Source organism: Calypte anna, chromosome 5A, assembly GCF_003957555.1.
Source record: "Calypte anna isolate BGI_N300 chromosome 5A, bCalAnn1_v1.p, whole genome shotgun sequence".
Lineage (NCBI taxonomy): Eukaryota > Metazoa > Chordata > Aves > Apodiformes > Trochilidae > Calypte > Calypte anna.
In genome coordinates this window covers 36,208,088-36,231,517 of record NC_044251.1, presented here as the reverse complement: position 1 = coordinate 36,231,517, position 23,430 = coordinate 36,208,088, and the positions used below count along the sequence as shown (strand labels likewise).

Genomic DNA, 23,430 nt, shown 5'->3' with positions numbered 1-23,430 from the left:
AGGAACCCTCTTCAGATCCCAGGACAGGGGGGAAAGAAACTTTTCAGCATTCCTCTGGAAGCCACATGGACTACCTGTAATACAAAACCTCCATCATCCTGTAATCTGTAAAAATTATACGAAATAAGAGGGTCTAGGAATAAAATCTGTCCCCAAAGGGAAAAATTCTTTGCCCCACTCACCAGATCCAGGAATACTACTGAATCCTCAAAGTAAAAGGGATGGAAGACTCAGTAGGGTCTTGGTCTCCATCAGAGTCTGCCTGCTGGTCCTACACTCTTAACAGGCAAAAGAGACACCAATAACATTCACAGCTTGTCACAGCCCCAGTTCTTGGAGGGAATTGCTCATTTTCTTCTCCAGGCTTCTAGGGCATAAAAGAGAACTCACAGACCATCATATTTCCTCAAACTGTGCTAACCATATTCTGATTCCACACCAAGTCCACACCAGGGTATGGAGATGAGAGATATCAAAATGCTTTGCTTCAAAATGATGGCTGGAGGGGACCCGAAGGGCCCTTAATGTGCTTTTTGCCAGATACACCTGACACATAGGATAAAACATTACACTGTCCTGATGGATTATTTAAATCTTGAAGATAGCAGCAAAGACACCATTCCATAGCACAGGCTTTCTAATCAGTTCTCAAGCTGGCTTATGAATTGGAAAGCTCAGAGGGAGTTCACAGTAGTAGAAATGAGAAAACCTTGCAATTCTTTTGAGAAATCTCTCTCCCAGAGATGTGCAGCACAGATACTAGAGCTCTGCAGACTTGCAAGGTTAATTTACTGCTTTTCTTCAGTGATGCAGCAGAGCATGTGGGAACCTGAAGCACTCTACACCTTCAGAGCAATTATTAGCAATGTGTCTCTGAATCTGGTACCTCTTCCAGGCTCTTTCTCACTTATAAATGGAGCAGTTTTTTGTTTTAAATACCAAACAAACCACACAGCTCTTAGGCAAAAGGAAAGGGCTGAAATGTGATGGCTCTCACTAGAGGCTGACAAACTTTTGGGATACAGAGGTTTGAGCCTTATACTACAGAGTAGTAAATAAAAAAACCCAGCATGGTAAGCATGTGAATTGTAAGTTTAAGACAGGGGTCAGAAAAGAATTTCAGAGCCCTGGTTTGTTACTGCCATGCCATAGGACACAACCAGCTTTACCACCCTGCCAGGAATACCTACAATGAAAGTACCTTTCACTTGCTTTATGGAAAATCAGCTCATTGTAGTTAAAACTTGGAAGTGATTTATTCATCTCTCTGTCTGTGCACTGAAGAGGATGAAAAGCACTGCAGTCCCTCTTCTGCCAGTTCAGGCATTGAATCAGGAGCCCTGAGAAGGCCAAAGAGCAAATACTGTCTTAAATTAAAGCTACTTTTGCAGTGACTGCCCAGCCTCTGTCTGCATCACCAGCTTGTTATTTCTGGGGCATGTATTTAAACATGTCACTGTTATCCCATTACAAAGTTGTGTTGTCCACCATGGAAGATAATTTGCATTCTAGAGTAACATCTTTTAATCAATCCTAATTTGTTCAGTGGGGCATCTCTAAGCTGGAAAGGTTCTCCTTTTGTGTTTGAGGAATCAAAGTCTAATACTGTTTTTTTGGTGTGCTCTTGCAAACAAGCTTTCTCAAAATCTCTTCTTTGACCAAGATTTATGAAGCTAACTTAAGTTAGCTTTTCTGTTCTTCTTCCTTTACTGGAGACAATGTCCTATCTAAATTGTTCCACTTAATAGGTGAAGCAAAGCCTAATATTTTTCCTTAGTCTGCTGATTCAAGGTCTGTTTCTCATAACAAATTGCAGCCCCTGGTGCCCTGTGCCATCAGAGGCACAGCTGCTAGCTCATCAGTGACACTGAAAGTCTTTCTGGCACACATTTTTCAGCCTTCGTGGCTTCTTTAAAGAACAAGCTCCAGTACTTTTGACGTGTTGGGTAAGAGGGGGTGGATGCAAAGGTAAACAATCCAATCTGGGAGTTGCCAAATCAAATGCAGAGATGCCTGGCAGGGAGGTGAGAGAGGCAGAGCAACTGTTCTGGGGCAACACACAGAGAGGTTTCTCTAATTCTGAAGTTTAAACCCATCCTGAAGCAACTTTTTTTTATCCTTCTTCATCCTAACAGCCATTAGAAAATAAGTCTGCTTTGATATGAAACAGACTGTGCTCAGAGCTCTCTGTTGTTTTCTCATTCTTTTGCATTAAACGATCAAAATAATTTTTCAGAAAGCATAAAGCATTAATTACTGCTGTCAACTTTGAAAACATTTTCACAATGTTTCTTTGCCACTGTGTCTCTCCGAGATTTCCCCATATATGAATATAACTTTTTGGTTCAGGGATGGATTTGCCTCTGAGATGAACAGAGCAGAAGGGTCTGTTCAGCCGTTCCCTCTCACATCATCCCATTTCTATTTCTTTCCTCCCATGAAATAAGAGGTTGTTTTTTACCTCAGGATGGTAGTTCAGAGTAAATGTTAAAGAACAGGCTTTTACATAAAGGCATGACAACACACAACCCCTGAGTAACAATATCAGCTTTAGCACTTGACTGACACTAGACAAGCTAGAAATACAAAATAACTGCATGCTATGATAAAGGAGCTAACCCGGTCTGCTTTTCTGGCATAAACAGTTAAAATTCATTACTCTATCCCTTCTAAAAACTGAGAATTTGGCTCAAAAATAATTAAACAATAAAAAAATCTCTAAACCACTTATCATTTCCGCTATTTTTTAGACCCTATAATAAACGTAGGTTATTTGCAAAGTTTTATTTGCAATTGTGAGACTTTTTTTTTAAGACCTGGGGCATTATGAAGAGCAGCAAGTGATGTTAATGTTCACACATGCATTCAAATCATGCAATTGAGCAACTCCGGGGACGAATCTACAGCTCCCGATGGCAACAGTTTCTTCTGTTCACTCTCAAAACGAGGTGATGTAAAAAATTTAAGTAAGATGGCTTTTTTTGTTTGCTTGTTTGTTTTTCTGCCTGCTATTTTACATCACCCATTCTGAATATCAAATATTTTTTGACAAAAGGTGTTTTTTGTGAGCTTATCCTGAACAACAGTTTTCCACAACACTCCCCCCATCCCTCCAAGAGTTCATTCAGGCCTCAGATAATGGCAACAGAAGAAACAAATAAGGCACAGAATTTTAAGCAGCCTAGAAAAATCTCTTTTCTCAGTTAATTGCATAATCTCAGTTTTGATTGTATAATACTGCAAGCACTTTTTCGAGCATTCCAGGAAATACAGGGAATACATACAAGCTTTTTCTAGTTAGCATGTAAAAACCCTAAAATGCAAATTTTTCTGCCATTTTCCAAATCACTTTTAAAGAGAAATTACTGATCTTTAGCCCTACAACTACAACACAGTGCTAACTTGAGGTATTTTATCACTCAAGGTAACAAGCTCTCACCTCAACAGAAAAGGAATCAAAAAGCAGAAAAGATACAATTTGTTAGTCTATGAAAGGAAACACAAAGAAAAGCCTTATCATCAGGGATGTTTTGAACCATATATGGCTTATATTCTATTCCTCAAATACCAGAGAAGCAACTGTAAAGCTTCTGAAACAGAAAAGTCCATATATTCCACCATCGATCTTGATGGGCCTGACTTTTCTATTGCCAGATTTTGAGTTGTGGACCCTTTCTCAAGCCATGTCTAGATATTAGCAGGGAACACTGATGAGTACCTTAACTTCTCTGGGCTGTGGCACTATCTTGCCCGAGCTGGTTTTCCTCAGTGTTTACCTGCTTTTCCTCTCCCCAGCTCTGTGTGGACCCTAATCACTTATCTGCCACATGTGTGAGAAAATCACTGACCCTCCTGGCCCGGAGAGCAAAGAAAAGCCTTGGTTATGTAGGTAACAGCAAACACAGAGGACTGCATGGATCTGACAGGAATCCACATCTCCATCGGCCCTCACAGGATTACCGACTCCAAGAACATCCCTTGGAAGCACCTGTCGGGAACCTGTTCCTCACTCTTGACAAACCCCTTGAGCTGTAGCCACGATCTTGCCTCCTGTACTCAACCCTGGTGAGGCCACACCTCGAGTACTGTGTCCAGTTCTGGGCCCCTCAGTTTAGGAAGGATATCGAGGTCCTGGAGCGGGTCCAAAGGAGGGCAACCAGGCTGGTGAAGGGACTAGATCACAAGTCCTGTGACGTGAGGCTGAGGGAGCTGGGGCTGTTCAGCCTAAAGAAGAGGCAGCTCAGGGGAGACCTCATCACTCTCTACAACTCCCTGAAAGGAGGTTGGAGCCGGGTGGGGGTTGGGCTCTTTTCCCAGACGACTTTCAACAAGACAAGAGGGCATGGTCTTAAGTAGTGCCAGGGGAAGTTTAGGTTAGATATTAGAAAGAATTTCTTTATGGAGAGGGTGATCAGGCATTGGAATGGGCTGCCCAGGGAAGTAGTGGATTCTCCGTCCCTGGAGATATTTAAAAAGAGACTGGATGTGGCACTCAGTGCCATAGTCTAGCAACCGCAACGGTGGTTCAAGGGTTGGACTTGATGATCTCTGAGGTCCCTTCCAACCCAGCCAATTCTATGATTGCCCTCTGTACACAGAGATTTGGTGACTTTACGAGTGAAAAACGTGCTGAAATCCTGAAGGGTTAAGGATTACTCTGGACAACACCCCAAAACATGAAACGCGGGGATTATTCTTACACAGGTTTGCAATTTTTAGTCAAGATGCGGCCAGGAACTCCCAGCGCACAGCCCACCACCCAGCAGACCGATACTGCCAGCCCCTCAGCACCCGCGGGCAGCGTACCCCCGGCCGCGCCCTCCCCAACGCCGAACTCCAGAGGCAGCTTCCACCATCGCGATCCCGGAGGCAGATTTTGTGATTCCCCAGCTCCGGAAGCAGCTTTCCCCCTCCCCACCCAGCGCTTGCAGCCCGCCCTGCGGCCCAGGAACCACAGAGCCGGACGCCAGGAAACGCCAGAGTCGAGAGCGGCGCCTCTGAGGCGCTTTCACGGCCATTTCGCCTCCTCGCTCAACCCCGCTTCTCCCTAGGTCCCTCTGGGCGGCGGGAAGGGCAGGGAAGGACAGATCGCGCCGCCGCCACAGTGGGGGGAGCCCATAGCCGCCCCTCCGTGCCCCTCTCCGCCCTCCTCCGGGGCGGAGGTAGCGCTTGCGCGGTGGGACCGGCGCCCGCCGAAAGTTTGGGGCCACGTGTGGCGCGGAGCGGGACAAGTGCTGGGGACAGCCCGTCCTGCAGACGTCCCCGGAGCCCCGCCGCGCTCGGCCGCTGTCTCCCCGCCCTCGCCATGGCCCCCGCCGAGATCCTCAGCGGCAAGATAGTCTCTGCGTACGTACCGCGTAGCCTGGCGGGGGTTGCATCGGGCGGGGAAAATCCGTAGGGAGCCGCGATCCGGGAAGGAAATCGGTGCGGCCGGCGGGCTGGGGGGTGCCCCGGGGGACCCAGCTCTGCTGGCCCAGGGGGGATGGGGCTGTGGCTGTGGGTGGGCATTGCTCTGGCTCGGCCACCGGGATGAAGCGACTGGAAGGTATCCTGAAACTTTGTCACTATATTGCAATTTAAAGTTCACTTCTTCCTGGCGGAAACGCTGGGAGTTGTTCTGTAATGAAGGTGGGATCAGAGATTTTGGGAAGCTGAAGTGTTTGTCACGGCTGCATTTGCCCCCCAGAAACCCATCCCGTCAGGTTCTATGGTGCAGTGTCCAGCATCAGCCCTGCGGAACAGCTTGTGACCCCTTTGCGCTGAGCTTCCTCCTGCTTTTCAGCTTTTACTTAGCTGGCAAGCCCCGAGTATAGGTGACCCTGAGTTATGTCTTTAAGTTTGTTTCGTTTTCCTGTTCCTTTTCACATACGGTACGAAGAGGTAAAAAAAAATAAAATAACTTTCACCAACCTTAGAAAAACCCAGAGTTTAGCAAAGGGCAACACTTCGCTGTAATGCTCTGTGCAAATGGGGCTTGGTTAGGTAGGTTCATTCAGTATCTTCTCTCTGTAACTAGGGAACTCAGACAGAAAGGGTAAATGTGAAATGATCTAAAGTAATTTACAAAAATTTGTTAGACCTGGTATTGGATATTGCTGCATATGACAAATCTACATCCATCTGACAGTGGAGCATTTCTGAAAAGTGAGCCTGATGGGTCTTGGATTTCTCTATCCATGATTACAGGCTGCTTGCATATTTTTTCATCTGCTAATTTTTGAGCCAGTAGCACTTTTGAGCCAGTAGCACAGTCTCAGGCCTGTGTGCTTCCTTACACTTTTGTCAGTCCTAAAGCCAGTGCTTTCTGCATGCTGTAAGGTGCTGGTGGTACTTAGCCACGTGCTTACTATGAGTTTCCTTCTTCTATGCCCCTGGGGCATAGTAGATCCTCTCAAGCTATGCATCATTCCAGTTTTAGCGTGGCAATCTGGCAAGATGCTAACTTGAGTACAGTGAATGTGTTTTGGAGGAATTCTGAGTATTCACCTTAAACTTCTAGCTTCCTTGACAATGCATATTGCTTTACTGTCTTTTAATTTCTGGGTACAGTGATGGCATTTTCTATATCAGTTTGCTTTCTGCACTATCATTTTCAGGGACGAGGACCTTTTGTGATGCTGTGCAAATACTCAGCATAAGATTTTAATAGGAAAAAAAAGATTGCTCAATTTCCACCACAGCTCTGGGGTGCTTGGTGGAACCCTGTCAAAATCAAATCCTGACTCAACACAAAATGGAAAAATACTTGCAGCTAATTATGCCCAGTTTATCATCCTGTTTGCTCTACAGGAATAGGCCTTATGTTATTTTATTTTTTTCCTAGTAGGGGCATGAGGAAATGGGCTGTCCACTCTGCAGATACCTGTCCCTTTCTTCCAGACCCTCTAGAGAAGTTCTGGTCCAGAGAATTCTCCTTTTTCTGAGTCTGCCTCCAGGCCAGGAGTCTTGCAGCAGAAGTGGGGATATGCACGTGGTTTTTCTAGGAATTTCCAACTGAATTGCCTGTTTTTAGAAAGGGAGTGTTTTTCACTTGGTTCAACTGCAAGGTCTTTTCAGTTGTTATCTTTTACGGGGTGGTTTTTGTTGCTTTATCCTTTAATCAAGCAAACTGTTTGTTTGTAAGTCAGTAAAATAGTAATAGATGAGGTGAATCATAGAATCATAGAATCATAGAATTAGCCGGGTTGGAAGGGACCTCAGAGATCATCTAGTCCAACCCTTGACCCACCGGAGCAGTTGCTAGACCATGGCACTGAGTGCCACATCCAGTCTTTTTTTAAATGTCTCCAGGGACGGAGAATCTACCACCTCACCGGGCAGTCCATTCCATAGCCTAATCACCCTCTCCGTGAAGAAATTCTTTCTAATATCTAACCTAAACCTCCCCTGGCACAACTTAAGACCATGCCCTCTTGTCTTGTTGAAGGTCGTCTGTGAAAAGAGTCCAGTTCCCACCTCGCTACAGCCTCCTTTCAGGTAGTTGTAGACAGCAATGAGGTCTCCCCTGAGCCTCCTCTTCTTCAGGCTGAACAGCCCCAGCTCTCTCAGCCTCTCCTCATAGGGCCTGTGCTCGAGTCCCTTCACCAGCCTGGTTGCCCTCCTTTGGACCTGTTCCAGGACCTCTACATCCTTAAACTGAGGGGCCCAGAACTGGACACAGTACTCGAGGTGTGGCCTAACCAGCGCTGAGTACAGGGGAAGAATCACCTCCCTGGACCTGCTGGTGACGCTGTTTTTGATACAGGCCAGGATGCCATTGGCCTTCTTGGCCACCTGGGCACACTGCTGGCTCATGTTCAGCTTCTTGTCAATGCAGACTCCCAGGTCCCTTTCTGCCTGGCTGCTCTCCAGCCACTCTGTCCCCAGCCTGTAGCGCTGCATGGGGTTGTTGTGGCCAAAGTGCAGGACCCGGCACTTGGCCTTGTTGAACCTCATCCCGTTGGAATCGGCCCAGCTCTCTAGTCTGTCCAGGTCCCTCTGCAGAGCCCTCCTGCCTTCGAGTTGGTCCACACTTCCTCCCAGCTTGGTGTCATCTGCGAATTTGCTGATGATGGACTCAATCCCTTCGTCTAGGTCGTCGATAAAGATATTGAACAGAACTGGGCCCAACACTGATCCCTGGGGGACACCACTAGTGACCGGCCGCCAACTGGATGCAGCTCTGTTCACCACCACTCTCTGGGCCCGGCCCTCCAGCCAGTTCCTAACCCAGCACAACCCTAACCCAGAATCAACCATGTGTTTTTACAGCTACGAAATTCTCAGTTTCTGTGCATGTTTTAAACCCAGATTCTTTAAGTATTGTGAATGTTTTGCTCCTGGCATGAAGCACTTAACCCCCAAAGGGAGTGAAAAATTACCTACTCCAGAGTCTTGTCAATTATTTAAACAAAAATCAGGTGGTATTCTTATTTTTGAGAAACGTGCAAAAAGAATAAATACTTGGTTTGTGAAAGAGTGAGAGAGCTTCCTTGCCTCTATAAATAAGGAAAATTTGATGAGATAGGCCTAGGTGACACCTAGAAAGTGAACTGTGTGGCCAGTACCATTTAGTTCCACTGAGCTGCCCTAAACATAAGCAAGAAACCCTTATGTCTGCTGTACAGACACAGAATTAAAAAATGTGACTCTGCTCCCAAGATGCTACAGGGTAGGAGAAAACCTTGTCTGGTGGAAAACAGGGCCACAGGGAGGACTGAGGAGGGCTGTAAGCATTGTATGACCATTTGTAAAGGGGTGCAGAAAGAATGTTTCTGATGCATGGTTCTGAAACATTTGGGAGTCTGTCATCCAGACAGTGAGGCCAAGCTCTTGGGGCAATATCATTGCTGAAGGAGGTATTTGGCAGGTATTCATTTGGCAGTATTCATTAAGCTTGGGCCCTCTTACTTACAGAAGGGGGAGAAACAGAGCCTGGTGATGTGTTGAGTATGGAAATTGTTGAGTATGGCTCTCAAACCACAGAGCTGAGCTGTTGTGTGTACAGAATCCCATAGGTGTGGTGGAGGCACTGGCATGGGAGCTTTTGCAGCAGAGCTGGAGGAGGAGTGTGGTTTGTCCTTTGCTCTTCTGGGAAATTCTCTTGGTGAATTTAAATTCAGCTCACTGTTGCAGTCTAGAGCAAGAAAAGCTAACGAGTTCTTTAATCTTTGGAGCTGGCTTGGGGACTGTATGCTCAGAGCCATGTGCTGTCCTTAACCTTTGTGGACCCTGGACGACCTTTGTTTGCAGTTTGAGATTGTTTGTGGAAGAGGGTTTAGGCAGAGGAGAGGTCTTGGTGTCAGAGGGAAGGCTTTTGGAGAAATTGCCACATAAAACTTCAAATTTATGTTTGAAGACTTATAAGTGTTTTCATATAGCTAGTAAAAAAATGTTGATTTATCCATATGAACTTTTATCTTTGTCCTGGTACTACCTAAAGTGCGAATAGAATTTTGCGAATGGTATCACTAAGTAGCTGCTGGTTTGCAAAGTTTATTTAGTCACGTATTTGTAGCTCTGCAGAGTTGAAACAAGGATTGTGAAATTATTTTTCCTGAATTTTCTCTCGAATCTTTGTAACTGTGCTGTATCTGCTAACTAGAGAGCAGTGGTAGTTAACACTAGGTGGCTGTCTAACAAGAGATTTCTCGATTTAAGTCTCCTAAAGCAAAAAAAAAAAAAAAAAAAATCATTGCTGGCAGCATCTTTCTGTGTGTTTGTGCATGTTACCTTTCTTCTGTAGCTAAAGGGGAAGAGAGCCAGTGCCTAATTACAGAAATGACAGCAGTATAATATGGGAACTGTTGTGTCTGCTGGGGGTGAAAGTGCTCCACATTCGTGCTTCCCAGAGGACAGAGGAAAAATAGACCCTTAGGTGAGCTTGGTTCTTCTGCACTGGGAACATGGCATTAAAAGTAAAACCCAGATCTGAGACCCTTTCCAGGTGACTGTCCTGTATGGGGGCTTTACATAATTTTTGATACATTTCACCTGTACTTGCATTTGGTTTTGTTTGCAGGCTACAAACCAGTGCTGTGCCTTCCTCACTGGAACACCAGAGGCTATACTCAGAAATAGCTCCCTCAAGGAGCTGGCCCACAGCACCCGCTCACAAGCCACATGCAGGAGGGTTCTGGTGCTCCCTGCATTTGTTTTATGGGCTGCTGGTGAGCTCAGGCACTGCTGTGTCTGCAGCTGTGGATTTGATGCCTTCCATAGGGACTTAGAGCTGGAGTGTAAGGAGAAGCAGTTGGTGATTCTGTCATCCAGCAGATGAATTTTTGTCACTTCAGCATGAAGAATTGCTAGGTCAAGGCTGAAGAATTCAGAAAATAGCTTGCTGTGGCAAGCCAGTCTAGGTGTCAAGTTTTTTACAGGAGTGATAGCTAAAGGAAGCCTAGGTACTACTGTGTCTTAAGTATAATTGAAAGCCTGTTTTCCCAAGGCTTGTAAGGGACGTGGAACAGATTGGCCAGACACAAACACTCTGAACCTGTTCCTCAGGTGCTGCAGAGCTCTGACAGTGTGATTCAAGATGCAGCAGGAGAGACACACGATTTGGAGCTGAGCAGGAGGCTGTGTGATTCTCCTGAGGGCATCTGCAACACCCCCAGGGCTGCTTCTGGCTGGGCCAGCTGCAGCCATCCCCTGGGATCAGTGCTGCTGGGTTTGCTGCTCCCATTTCCCTTTCTTCTTGCCTCTGGAGCTCATAGTTGCAGGGTAGAGTTGGCTTCACTGGCTGTCTGGCATCCTGGGATTTCCCTGTATGGCAAGAATTGCAGTCTCCCAGCTGGCATCAGGAACTCTGTCAGGTACATCAAGTACTCTGTCCCTGTACCCTTGCTGTTTGCAGTTTTAATGAACTGGCACAAACAGCACCTCCTCCAGTCTGGGAAGTCTGGTTCTACTTGGGAAGTAGCAGACCTTCTGATACTGGTTTGACAGAAGATGAGCACAAGGAGACCTTCTGTGTTTTGAACAGAAGGATGTTTGGAGCACAATAGATTTGCTTGGTGTGATGGTAGCACCTTCTCATCTCTCTTGAGAATAGTGGGTGGGACATGGGGTGGAGATCACATGGAGTAAGACAAACATGTCATGCCTCTAGTGTCCTGGGAGGTTTTCTTCTGACTTTTCTCTCTTGAGTATCTTCTATATTTGCAGTGAAGGGCTATAGCCACCGTCCAGCTGCATGAGCCCATGAGATGAGCAGGACTGGTCTCTGAATCCTGACTATCTCTGATGAGGAGAAAGAGCATTAGTGCTTGATCTGCACCCAGGTTTTTGGCAGAATTTCAAATTCAAAAGAGCACAGTTTGTCTGGCACCAGGGCCTCTGCCCCACCACCTTCCCTGGTGAATGATCTTGTACATGGAGCCAGACAGTGACTGAGAAATTAGGGACTGTGGAGCATGGTGACAGTGGCTTTTGAGCTGTCCATGGCTAATTTATCAGTGATTGGCACTTGTTATCTCTAAAGCATTACATAGTAAAGTGGGTAGGAGTTGACACCTGAGTTAGATTAACTAATCAGTAAATCCTCTCATGCTTCCATTTCTAAGTCTTGTTCTACTAATTATATCCTTAAACTTGTCTTCACTGAAGAGTCAATGTGAGCTGTGTTGCAGGTATTAGCTGATTTTCCATGTGGCTTCACCTCTATCCACCTCCCATTCTCCTTCCTGCTCTCATGGACGAATCTTTGCCTTGCATGGAAGCCCTCGGGCTGGGGGCATTTTCTTGAATGCTTGTTGGCAAGCACAGAAGCAGACTGGAGGCAGGAATGTGGGTGCAGGACTGCATCCTACCCAGCCTGGGCTAGGGCAAGCATGCAAGAAATAGAAACACATAGTATTGACCAACTGTAGAAGAGGTGTATCTTTAAATACCTCATGTTTGGTTAGCTGTTTTCTGGAGGTTTACCATTTATATTTATCACCCTTTACCAGGACAGCATGTGTGATGATGGTGTTGATTGATTTCTGTGGAAGACAGGTAGATTTGGGATGGTGTGTGTGAAAAGAGAGTTTACTTTTTAGTTGTGACCTTGAAATCATGGGAATTTCTATGACAATTTTTTTTTTACCCTTGTATCCTATGAGAGCATGAAGAGGAAGGTGAAGAAGCACAATGTGGATTTCAAACACCCCCCCCCCCAAACTCAAATAAATTTGAATAAAACTGTGACACTTAGTGGTTTATAGATATTAATCTTATTTGGAGATTATGGGCCTTATGTACTCAAGGTATAAGAGTTCACCATTCAGCCCATCTGCCATCTTTTCAACTCCTGACTGATCACTGTATGAGAATTCAGCCACTTGGTTAACTTCTACCTTGTGTTTTTTTGTCTCTTCAGACAAGTGAGAGAGAGGCTAAAGAAGCAAGTTGCTGAGATGAAAGAGAAATATCCAGGCTTCAGCCCAGGACTTGCAATTTTGCAGGTATTTTTTCCTTTATTGACAACTGCAGGAAACCTGTGTTGCTTTGCAATGGTAACTTGCACAGCTTAAGAGCTTCATCACAGCTGACTTGCAAATCATAGCTTTTTATAAGCAGCAGAGGTGCAGAGTTCCCTGCAAGATGGTAATGCAGTTCTGTGATTCTTTTCACCAAATACTGGGCCCAGAGATATTTTGGGGATTTTGGGTGGTTTGGGTTTTTGTTTTTTTTCTTTTTCTTCTTTCATCAGACCCTAGCAGTTCTCTGAGCATTTTGTGTGTGAAATGGTGAAAGTAGGTCTCTTGCCTATTAAGAAGTGTGCTTATAGAAGTGATTGTAGATTCTATTCCAAATCTGTGCATTTGTGTGAGCCCCAAAGCCTGTCAGCTTTCAGAGGTGTCAGCTTTTCAGAATAGCTGGCCTTGTAAATTGTCTTCAAAAAAAGCTGTCTTGTAGTGCTATTGGAGTTTTTTCTTGCTTGGCCTGTGTGCTTTTCAATCCCGGGTCATCTGAGAGTCTTTTACAACCTTTTTGCTCTTTGACACTTTTGTAAGCTACCAAACAATAGCTTGGGGTTCATCTCTCTCAGCTGTCTGCTTTCCAGTTAATTCAATACAATTAGCACCCCACGCAATATGTGCTCTTTTCCTGGGAGATACGTGGTGTCCTCTGAGCTCAACAAATAAATCAATCTTTATTTTTTGTCCTGTAGTCAGGAGTGTCCTCTTTTGCACAATGTATGTGGTCTGTTTGCTGATACCTCCTCATGCCTGTTCTTTTTTTTTTTCCCTGCCCTGAATGAGGCATAAAGCCACCAACCTTTAAAGGGGGGACAGACACTTTGACCCTAGGGAAGAAGGACCAGTGTATTCTGGGTGATCAGGTAATGTAGGCACCATTGTGGCTTGTAGTCTCTGAAAGAACCAGGGATGAGTCCTAAGTACCAAGGAACTTCAAAAGTTTGCTTGCCAGCTATCCCTTATTTATCCTGAATTTTCATATGGGTACAAGGAGTATTACCTTTAGCAAAACATGCTGGATGTTGCAAGCAGTCTTATGAAATGCAGTTGTACTCCAACCACCCAGTATTGCCAAAGACTACAGGCATTTGTTCCACTTGCTGCTTTCTCTTTGTGCATCAATTTGTTCTTCTGTTGGTTTTGTTTTGGCAGGAAAATTCTCAAGGTACAAAACAGTGGAGAAAATCTCTCCATCAGGGCACATGTGTGTGCATAAAATTAGGTTTCCTGGGTATCAGGGAAGCCCAACTTTCCTGAAAACCTTCATCAGATAATTGGGTGTTATCAACACCTTCTGATCTTGTTAATTAGCTAGAGATTTAATATTCTCAGATGAAATGGCAGGTGGGTATTTTCTGGTTTGGAGAGCACTGTGTTTCTAAGGTTTTTAGCAGGTGTCAATAGTGTTTATGCAGGATATCAGTTAACTTGTCTGTAGCAGCCTCTTAGTCAAAAGAACACTTTCCTTTTAGGTGCAGCTACCTATAGTCTTTGTCAGTATGTTTTACAGTTTTTCAAGAATACCTCTCTCCTTGGTGTAGCTCCAAGGAAGCTGAGGGTTCAGCCCATCTCTGTGACTGGGTCTCTGCAGTGTGACTCAACTTTCTTTTCAACCTTAGGTTGGAAATCGGGATGATTCGAACCTCTACATTAACATGAAGCTGAAGGCTGCTGCTGAGGTAATGCCCAAGCTCTTAATATTTATTTCTCCCCTTCTACTGTAGGTGAGATCTGAATATGAAAAACCAGGTGCAAATTAAATAATTTTATCTAAGCTTTGCCTGTGTGAGAGAAACCAGTGTTGGCCTGAATTCCTTGTTATAATGAGCTGGTATAGGTGTGTAACTGGACACTTAGCCAAGTGGAGAGTTGGTGCCACTTTGTGTGTGATAATCTCCTAGATTACATGGATCTCAAGTGCTGATTCTCTCTTCCCTGACCTGTGGCTGTGCACTTTGTCTTCCCTGATTGTCTTTTACCTTCAGTTGCTTTGCATCTGTCACCAAGTGGTACACTACATGCTACAGCAGGGCTGGGGACATGGATGAGCCCCTGTGTCCCTAGGTAGTAGCTGGCATTTTCTCTCCTGGCTTTTCAAGATGTCAGATGGAGATGTTGTTCATGTCAAAAGGGGAATGGGACAAATTAAGTTTGGACCAAACTAAGAAGGCAGAGCACTCATCTTTCTTCTCTACCACTGGTGGTATTTCCAAATAATAGGACTGTAGCCACAGGAACAGGAGGTGGGTTTGGAAAATGTGACAGAATTTAGATCAGGATTGAGAGAATAACCAGATGAATCTCTGATGTCAGTTCTTACAACAGATAATTTCTGGGTATTTTCATTTGCAGATTGGGATCATTGCCAATCACATAAAACTGCCAAACACAGCAACAGAAGCTGATGTAAGTAATACAACCAATGATGAAAAAATGCATAATTCTGGTTTTGAGCTCAAGAGATGAACTTTTATTTGCCCTCTCATTTTATGAAAAAAATGCTTGCCCACTGATATTAACTTGTAGAAAAAACCTGGAACCTACTGAGATTTTTTTTTTTTTAAAGAAAACTATAGTATGATAATGTAATAAGTAGAGACTTTAGCAGGTTTTGTTTTTTTTAATACAAAATGTGAGTCAGTTGTACTCTTGTCTGTTAATCCAGATAAGATTGTGCTTTTTCCTTTGCACCTGTCATATTTTATTGGCCATTACATTTTTGTCTTTACTTGTAGGTCCTCAAGTGCATTGCCTCTTTGAATATAGACCCTGCTGTTCATGGCTTTATAGTGCAGCTGCCACTGGATTCTGATAAACCTATCAATACAGAAAAAATAACCAATGCTGTTGCACCTGAGAAGGATATAGATGGGTAAAACTGACTTCACCCCTGGAAAGCAGGGGTTTTGTTTTTGTGGGTTTTTTTTTCCTTTTGAACAGTGATCTGGGGATCTTACCTTTATTCTTTCAAAATGCAGCTTAAGTAGCATCAATGCTGGGAAACTGTCTAGAGGGGACCTTGGAGACTGCTTTATTCCCTGTACTCCAAAAGGATGCATGGAACTTATCAGGCAGACAGGTAAGGAGGTTTGCATCCATTATTTATGAGTTCTGTATTCTTCAATAAGAAAAGAAACTATGCACTTTGCAAGGCTGTGCTTCACACTGAAACTTTTGTTGTTGTGCCACATTTCATCTCAAACTTTTCAGATAGGAAAAAAAAAAGCTATTTTTAAAGTGATCCTTCGTCCTTTCCAATTCCAGTTCCCTATCACACACCACCCAGAAGAAAAATAGTGTCCTGAAGCACCAGAGCAAGACTTATACTGACCATAAGACTCCAGAGCAGTTTGAGTTAGTTTGTACTGAAATGCACAACCACCTATTTTTCCTTCCTTTGAACTCTCTGTGGTGCAGGCATCCAGGTTGCAGGGAAAAGGGCTGTAGTGATTGGTCGCAGTAAGATTGTTGGTGCTCCCATGCATGACCTCCTGCTCTGGAATAATGCAACAGTGACTACTTGCCATTCCAAGACCTCAACCCTGGCTGAGGAGGTAAGGACAGGAGGGATGCATGAGGCTGTAAGTGCTGCCTGGTGCACTTGGCTACTCAGTGAATTGCTACTCATATCTCTGGGTCTGGGTTGTCTTCCAAAAGTTTTTCTCAGTTTCCCAGCTCTGTTCAGTGGATGGTTGTGTAAAGAATTCTGATGGAATAGGATCCTCAGTATATTTTGCCCTTAAGCTGGGTCTTTGAATCATAACAGTGAAATTATTACTCTTGTTTTCTTTGGGCAAGTGCTGAATTTAATCATCCCTTCCTAATCTTCAAGTAGTGGCCTGCAAGGCAGCATATGTTCTTGTTTTTTCCCAAAAAAGTCAGGTGGTCTTTTGATTTAATGGCTGGGAAATGCTAGACTATATGGTTTTTCCAGCTTTTTTTTCCCCCCAGTCTATTTTCTGTGACTAGGAGTTGGTACTGTTTTCCTCTTTACCAGTGAGAGTGACAGAAATAGTGTGTTGCTGTGCTGCCACCTACTTGGATTTCATAGAGCAATCAACACTGCCAGGCTCTGTAGGGAAGTATTAAAGCTGGAAGGAGAGTAGGTGTATTTGAATGTAACTCACAATGAAGATCAGGAACACTGCAATGCTTCATGCTCTTAACTTGTTGTTCAGTAAGACTGTCATTAGGTTGATTAACAATTGAAGTGCTAATTCTTAATGAAACCTTAAAAATAGTTTATCTCCCTTGAAGATTAACTCTTGGAATTTTTTCTTTTATCAGCTTTCTCAGCAAACGTAAGTGATGCAGTAGAAGAACTTCTACTTGCAGTAGAAGACAGTGGGCTTTAGTCAGTGCATGTAGCACCAGCTTTGTGACCAGCTCTGTGAAATTTACTGACTTCTGTCTGAATGAATGTTAGTGCTGATTTGCAATCAGCTTTCCCTGGAATTGCATGTTACACAGTCCTAGACTTAAAAACCACAAAGCAGTGCTGCCATAAGTGAAGTTCTGTGCAGGGGTTGTTCCTGGCTGCTGTCTGATGAGTTCTGTGTGTATTTCTAACATTGAAAAGAGCAGCTGAATATGCAGGGATATTTGAAAGGGGGAAGATGAGAATATGCAGACTTTTATTTTATATAAAAGAAGTCTGTGTGATCCACTTGGGAATCATGGAGGAGTTCAAAGGAGGCTGTGAAGTGGTGACTAGCAACAGTGCAGGGTAGGAGTGTGAAAATAGGCATAATTTCTGGCTGCAGGAATTTGTGCTTGCCAAGGAACTGCTTAGCTACCTTTAACTGCTGACAATGCCCTTCTATCCCTCCTATGGCAATGGGTAAGCACAGAGTTTCACTGCAATTGAAGCTGATCCTGCATTTTTCTGCTTCCTGTGTGATACAGAGGTTTTTTTTTATTTGGCTTTTTTTATAGGTTGGTAAGGCTGATATCCTGGTGGTTGCAGCTGGTAAAGCTGAAATGGTGAAAGGTGAATGGATCAAACCTGGTGCAATCGTAATAGACTGTGGAATTAACCATGTGCCAGGTGGGTGATTAATGTATAAAGAGTGAGGATGTGTTTATTTGTATATAAATGCAGTTGCTAAGTAAGTACATAGATACTGTTTCCTTGGTGTTTCTAGTCAATGTAGGTTCTTTCTGTTTTAAATCGGCCTTAGGCAATGATGGCAACCTCTGAAGATGCCCAAATAGAAACAGGTTGGTCTGAAGTACTGTCCTAAAGCAGATCAATGTCAGTTTTGTTTCTGTCTTTAATGAGGCTGATGGAGGAGGAGGCATAGGAAATACTACAATATCCATGTAATCTGCTGCAACTGCATAGTGAAGTCTTGCTGCTGTGGTCACCTGTGAGCAGGCAGTGTTGCTTTCATTACTCTGCAGTTAGATCTGATTAAGCTGTTTTGTTTGAAATATGTAAGTGGCAAAAAGTCTTAAAGTCTTAAAGATTTGTTAAATCACAAAATTAATTTCTTAGGCTTGAATAGCTGTGTTCTTGAAACAAAGTTCTGCAAGTGTATTGGTGACAGTGGCTCTGGCATAGAATAAAGTGCTTGAACATAATGGATTTTAGGGTAGAGTTTCACTTAGCTACTCCTTCCCTTTAAAGGAGGAACAGACAGTCTGGCAATTTCTGTTTTCATCTCATTTTAAATCCAAATTACAGATATTGAATGATATGGAAAATTAGTCACCATCCAGCTATCTCTATGCTACACCCACAAAGCTTTTAAAAGGTAGTTTTCATAATTAATCAGTCACTTTGTTGACATTATTTAATGCAATGTAAAGAAATTTCTGTTCAGCAGTCTTGTTCCTCAAAGGTGTCACCGAGTTTCATTTAAAAACATTAGTCCTCTGTCTAATTAGAATTAAAAAGTTACCTGCTGATGCTGTTTGTTGCTTGACATTTGTGCCAGGCTACCCAAACTTAGGCAACTTGCCAAACCCCCCCAGGGTCACTGCTGATTTACATGAAGCAGAATGTCTTGGAGTCCCCCTCCCAAACATATTGCACATGAAACTACCATTGTGTTTTCATACATATGATGGTATGACCTTTTTTGGGGGCTTGGTGTAAACTCCATACCTGAGGACGCATCCATGTTTCTCTGCAATTTGTCTGCCTTGGGCAGTGCACTGAGATCTGAGCTTCTTGTACAGCCCAGCCAGCTACATGGCTGCATGGTGTTGTGAGATGTAGTCCTCAGGGCTTGGTCAAGGGCCATGGAAGTTTCTAGACTTCAAAATGATGGATGCCACAGACTTTTCTGTGTTTTTCTGAAGCTGCTGAGGTTTTTTTGCCTCCTTCTTTCTTTCAGATAGGTTGCGAAAAATTTTCAGATTAATCTGGGAAATTGGTGCCAAAACTGTGGGAATTGCAGCGCTCCAGAAAGAATGGCAGGTAGCTTGCCAGGTTCTTCAGCTGCTTCTCCGTGCAGACAGAATATTGCTGCTAGCTCTGATGGTGCTTTGAATGTTGCAGAAGAACTAGCCTAGTGGTCAAATACCTTACTGTAGCTGTAAGGGCACCCAGCTGGGTACCTTCTAGGTGCAGATGTGATTTGCAAATCCAGGTGTCCTATACAGGCAGATCCCAATATGATTTTACATATCAGGACTTCATGCAGGCCTGGCAAGTTGAAGTTAAAAAAAGCTGTAGCCATGAGGCACCATGCAAATGCAGTGTTGTGCTTCTGAATGGACACTGGAACTCCCAAGATCACCAGTTTTGAGGCTAGAATAGGCAGGTTAAGCACATCTGGCTTAGTGTACATGTATACCACAGCTGAACAGAATTTCTTCCAGGCAAAGAGAGAGAGGACCTTCTGAAACCTCTCTTACAGCAAACAAGTGTTATCTTATTCCCTTTCCAGACTGGGTTGTATCTGCCTGTCTTCACTACTTCTGAAGTTGCAGGGCTAGTACAGCAAATATTTTTAATGCCTTATTCTAGAACTGTAAAAACTGCTCTTCTACAGCAAGGGAGACCAGTGCTGGCAGAGGATATTCCTAGAGATGGCATGGTGTCTGGAGTGTCCCTCTCCACATCCTTATGGAGGAAGCAACCCTGTTCAAAGTTCTTCTCCAGCTAGGGCTGCAAAATCCAATAGCAAAGGGGAACCTTGAGCAGCAAAGCAGGATCAGCCTCTCTGGATCTTGGTGCCATGCTCTTCAAACACCAGAGGAGCCAGAAAAATATAGAAAGCCCTTTGTGTCTTCATGTACAGGGAATCAAACTGGTATCACAAGCATATAAAATCAGATTATGTTGAATCCCTCAGGGGACACTTTTCCCAGTGGTACACAGAAAAGGAAGCAGACTTGCAATCACATGGCTTCATGCTTGCTTCATAGAGAAGTGTCATGTATGACCTTGTGTGTTTGAAATCATAAATGCACCAGAAGCATGTTACAATTGCATGTATATTGGCACAAGTTGGTTGGGAGTCATGTGGGTATTCCCAGCCCTTGTCTGGTGAAAGTAGGACTGTGAATTAGTTCTAGTTCAGAAGCTGGACTCAGGGTTTCTCTCATGCAGTTGTCTCTGGAGATAGATGGAGATCATCATCCCTGTTCATTCCATATGTGCAGGCATGTCCTTCACTTCTTTGACCTCAAAGTCCTTGGATGCTCTCTCTCGTGTTCCATCTGGCTAGAGAGCCTACTGGACCAAAGAACCACTGGGAATTATTATAGTGTCACTGATACTCTCTGTAATTTGTTCTTTTTTTTATGAGATGATGAGTATTGAGAAAGTGAAATATTGGAAAGAGGTAGAAAGTACTATAAGTGAGCTCTCCTTCAAAATAATATTTTAAAGGTAATTTAATAGCTCCAAAGTTGTGTGCAGCAGTGCTTGGTGCAGATGCATGGAGAGAGCCTGGAGGGTTTTTTTGGCTTGTGCTCTTCACTGTGTTGAGTAGCAGATAAGGCTGTTTGTGTTTGGAGAGGCTAATTCATCTCTTGTTTTCTTCGTTCTTAGGCAGGGAGTCTTCCTGGCCAGGGTGGCTGGTAAGCCTGCTTGGGATCCTTGGAAGAAAATAAGATTATGTTATTTGCCTTTTGCAACCTTAATTAAACTGAGCTCTGGGCTTAGAGGCCAGATTGGTCTGCAGTTCAGGCAGCAAAGCTGAGAGAGGCTGTAGAAACAACTGTGATGTTGTTCAAGCTCTGAACTTTAGGGAAAAGAAGTGTTGCTTAAACACAAACACAAAACATCCAAGCTGCTAATTGCCAATAACAACGCAGTTAAAAATTGCGTTGGCAGGAGCTGCTTTTGTTCCCTCTGCAGTTTTATCATCAGCTGCTCGGGTGTTTGGTTTCCCTTCTACTTCTCCCTCTCACCAAATGTATGTAAAAGTTATTGATTCTGCACTGTTTAAACATACACTTATTGTATGCAATGCAAAATTTCAGTTTAAGAGCACTAAATCTATCTTCAGGTTTTTCACACTGCTGAAAAATTCCCTAGCATCCTCATATCTGTGGATTTGCCACTTACATTTGCTTCTTTTTGATACGCTCTGTCTATAATCAGAAAGCTCTTCAGATGACTGTGTTAGTTTACTAATGCATTTTATCTTTTGCTCTCCTCATGAGCAAGCTTAAATATCACTACTGGAAAGAAGAAGTGCTATATCTGATTCGGAATTGTCAGGTCATGCAGTGTAGCAGCATATAGCAACTTTCTGGTGGACTCAAAGGAGATTATTCTACTGGAGCTCTCTTAAGCTACCTGGTAGCTTTGATCAAGACTCTTACCTCTGTGAACTGCAGTGTTTACTGGTTATGTTTAGAATGGCAATTAGTAACTGAAAAGATCATTACTTTCTGTCTTCAGGTTCTGTAAAGTCAGGTGATTTTATCCAATACTAAGGCCTAGATTACCTCCAAAATGGAACAGAGCAAATGTATACCTGGACTTTTGGAACAAGTCAAATACATTTCTTCTCACTCTTCTTCTAGACCATTGGTTAGAATGTTTAGAATGCCAATCCTTCAAATTGGCAGCCATACTAATCCATCAGAACATTACAACAGGACCTGCAAGCGGGATGGTTCAGGTGATATCTCTATGGTATGGCCCGTTTGTGTTTTATTATTGCACAGACATGAGATTTGATCTGTCCTTAGATCCTCCTGCATTTGTTTTGAAGTCATGTTCAGGCTGCTTCTTGGTCCACGTGCTGTTGAGAAAACAACAGCAATTGTTTTCAATTGCTATTCAAAAACAATTTCCTCTAGGGAAGGGATATCTTTCTAATGATACTTAATGGGGAGATGTGTTGCATGAGCTGTTTGCACTCTGAGTGAAGAAGAATGACAACAGCTTCATCTTCTAATGTCATGTTGTTCTAACTTTTTCTCTCTCTTTACATCTTCCTAAGTGCACAGCTTTTGTTTTGTTTACTCCAACAGAGGGACTGACTTCAGCTTGGTGAAACATGATGTTTGACATACTTTTTCCTTAAATCTCCAGACGCCACAAAGGCCAGTGGAAAAAGAGTTGTAGGAGATGTGGCATACAGTGCAGCAAAGGAAAAAGCTTCCTACATCACGCCAGTTCCTGGTGGTGTTGGGCCTATGACTGTGGCCATGTTAATGCAGGTATGTGGGCATCTGCTGAACATCTCCTTTATCTCCTGTTGCCTTTGGGGTATGTTGCTGCTGACCATCAGCACACTGCCAGAGCAACTGGTTCTTTCTTCTTACTATTACAGTGGTCTGATTAGGATTTCCAGTTTCTAGTCCAAGCAATTTGGATTCAGTTAACTAAGGAGGAAGATGGGCCTTAAGGAAGCATTGGGACAGAGAGTTAGTGAGAAACAGGCTTGTCTTACAAAGCTCTGGCTGCAGTTCTAAAACTATCTGTAAGGTGATTTGATAAAAAGAAGAATAACAATATTAAGCCATCTCCCTCTCTTTCCTGCTTTGCTTAAGAAACCTTTCTGGCACAGAACAACTGAAAGAATCCAATGCACTGGGAGGATAGATGGATGGATAGATATGGTGGTGGGTTTTTTTCAAGATAATTGTGAGCATAATATAATCCTGAATTTTAGTGAATGCTTTAGTCAGAACACTGTGTTAGTCCCAACCTGAGACAGGTGGAAAGGGACAATCTTTCTGAGTGCATTTGTGAGCCAGCATGGTTCACCCAGTAGTGGTTGCTATCATGGATTTTCATACACATTTTAGAGCACAGTGGAGAGTGCACAGCGTTTCGTGGAGAAGTTCCAGCCTGGAAAATGGAACATCCAATACAACCAGCTTTCTCCAAAGACTCCTGTTCCAAGGTAATGCTTTCAAATGAAGCCACTGTCAGTGTTCATGCAATACAGTAGTCACTCCTATTCCCAAGCTTTGCATTATATGGGGCATGCAGACTATGGCTGGTTTGGAGAGAAGCAGAGAGGAAGCACTGTGAGACCTTGCTAAGGGAGTAGAGATAACCTGCTATGATGCTGTAACATATGTTGCAGTGCTGGCTTGGGTCATCCTGACAATATTAAGGTATAAACATGGACATCTACAGACTCTTAAGGTCACCTAGATAGTTGCTGATTCAGCAAGCAGCAAGATAGTTGTATTTTGGGAAAAATCCAGTTTGACATGGCAAAAACCTAGCATCCTGAAATAGGAGTTGTTGGTGTCAAGTTCCCAAGGAGCACTTGAAAAATATACAAACTACCATAAGGGAGCATGTAACATTGCCTACAGAAAGGCATTCTTGGATTGGAGGTGAAGAGGTATGGGGAGTTTTTTGTTGGGGGGGGGGGGTTGTGTTGTTTGGTTTTTTTTTAATTTGTTGGGGGTTTTGTTTCTGTTTGTTGTTGTTTTTAAGGGTGAACTCTTGTACTGTAGCCAGTATCAGTGAAATTGATTCATTTAACCAGGAGAGTTTTAAGCTTTCCTTTTAAAGTATGGATTGGGGGTTTGTAGCTTATGCTGTCCAGAACTGGAG

General features: G+C 43.6%; 2 protein-coding genes across 3 annotated transcripts in view; one reads left to right on the top strand and one right to left on the bottom strand.

Annotated features, from left to right (window-relative positions):
* The window catches only part of ESR2 (estrogen receptor 2), an 80,093-nt gene extending 74,464 nt beyond the window's left edge, over window positions 1–5,629 (bottom strand). Inside the window, exon 1 of the mRNA XM_030452299.1 lies at window positions 5,350–5,629. The gene's annotated coding sequence lies outside the window, so the exon portion shown is untranslated. The remainder of the gene's footprint in view (window positions 1–5,349) is intronic.
* The window catches only part of MTHFD1 (methylenetetrahydrofolate dehydrogenase, cyclohydrolase and formyltetrahydrofolate synthetase 1), a 39,844-nt gene continuing 21,174 nt past the window's right edge, over window positions 4,761–23,430 (top strand). The window contains exons 1-10 of one of the 2 annotated variants that reach the window (XM_030452296.1): window positions 5,118–5,346; window positions 12,341–12,425; window positions 14,063–14,122; window positions 14,796–14,849; window positions 15,179–15,315; window positions 15,422–15,522; window positions 15,861–15,997; window positions 17,379–17,490; window positions 21,946–22,073; window positions 22,665–22,762. In XM_030452296.1, coding sequence (XP_030308156.1) covers window positions 5,306–5,346; window positions 12,341–12,425; window positions 14,063–14,122; window positions 14,796–14,849; window positions 15,179–15,315; window positions 15,422–15,522; window positions 15,861–15,997; window positions 17,379–17,490; window positions 21,946–22,073; window positions 22,665–22,762 — 953 coding nt within the window. In that variant the 5' untranslated portion in view covers window positions 5,118–5,305. Of the gene's footprint in view, window positions 5,347–12,340; window positions 12,426–14,062; window positions 14,123–14,795; window positions 14,850–15,178; window positions 15,316–15,421; window positions 15,523–15,860; window positions 15,998–17,378; window positions 17,491–21,945; window positions 22,074–22,664; window positions 22,763–23,430 lie in introns of both variants that reach the window. The other variant, XM_030452297.1, reaches the window with a different exon arrangement.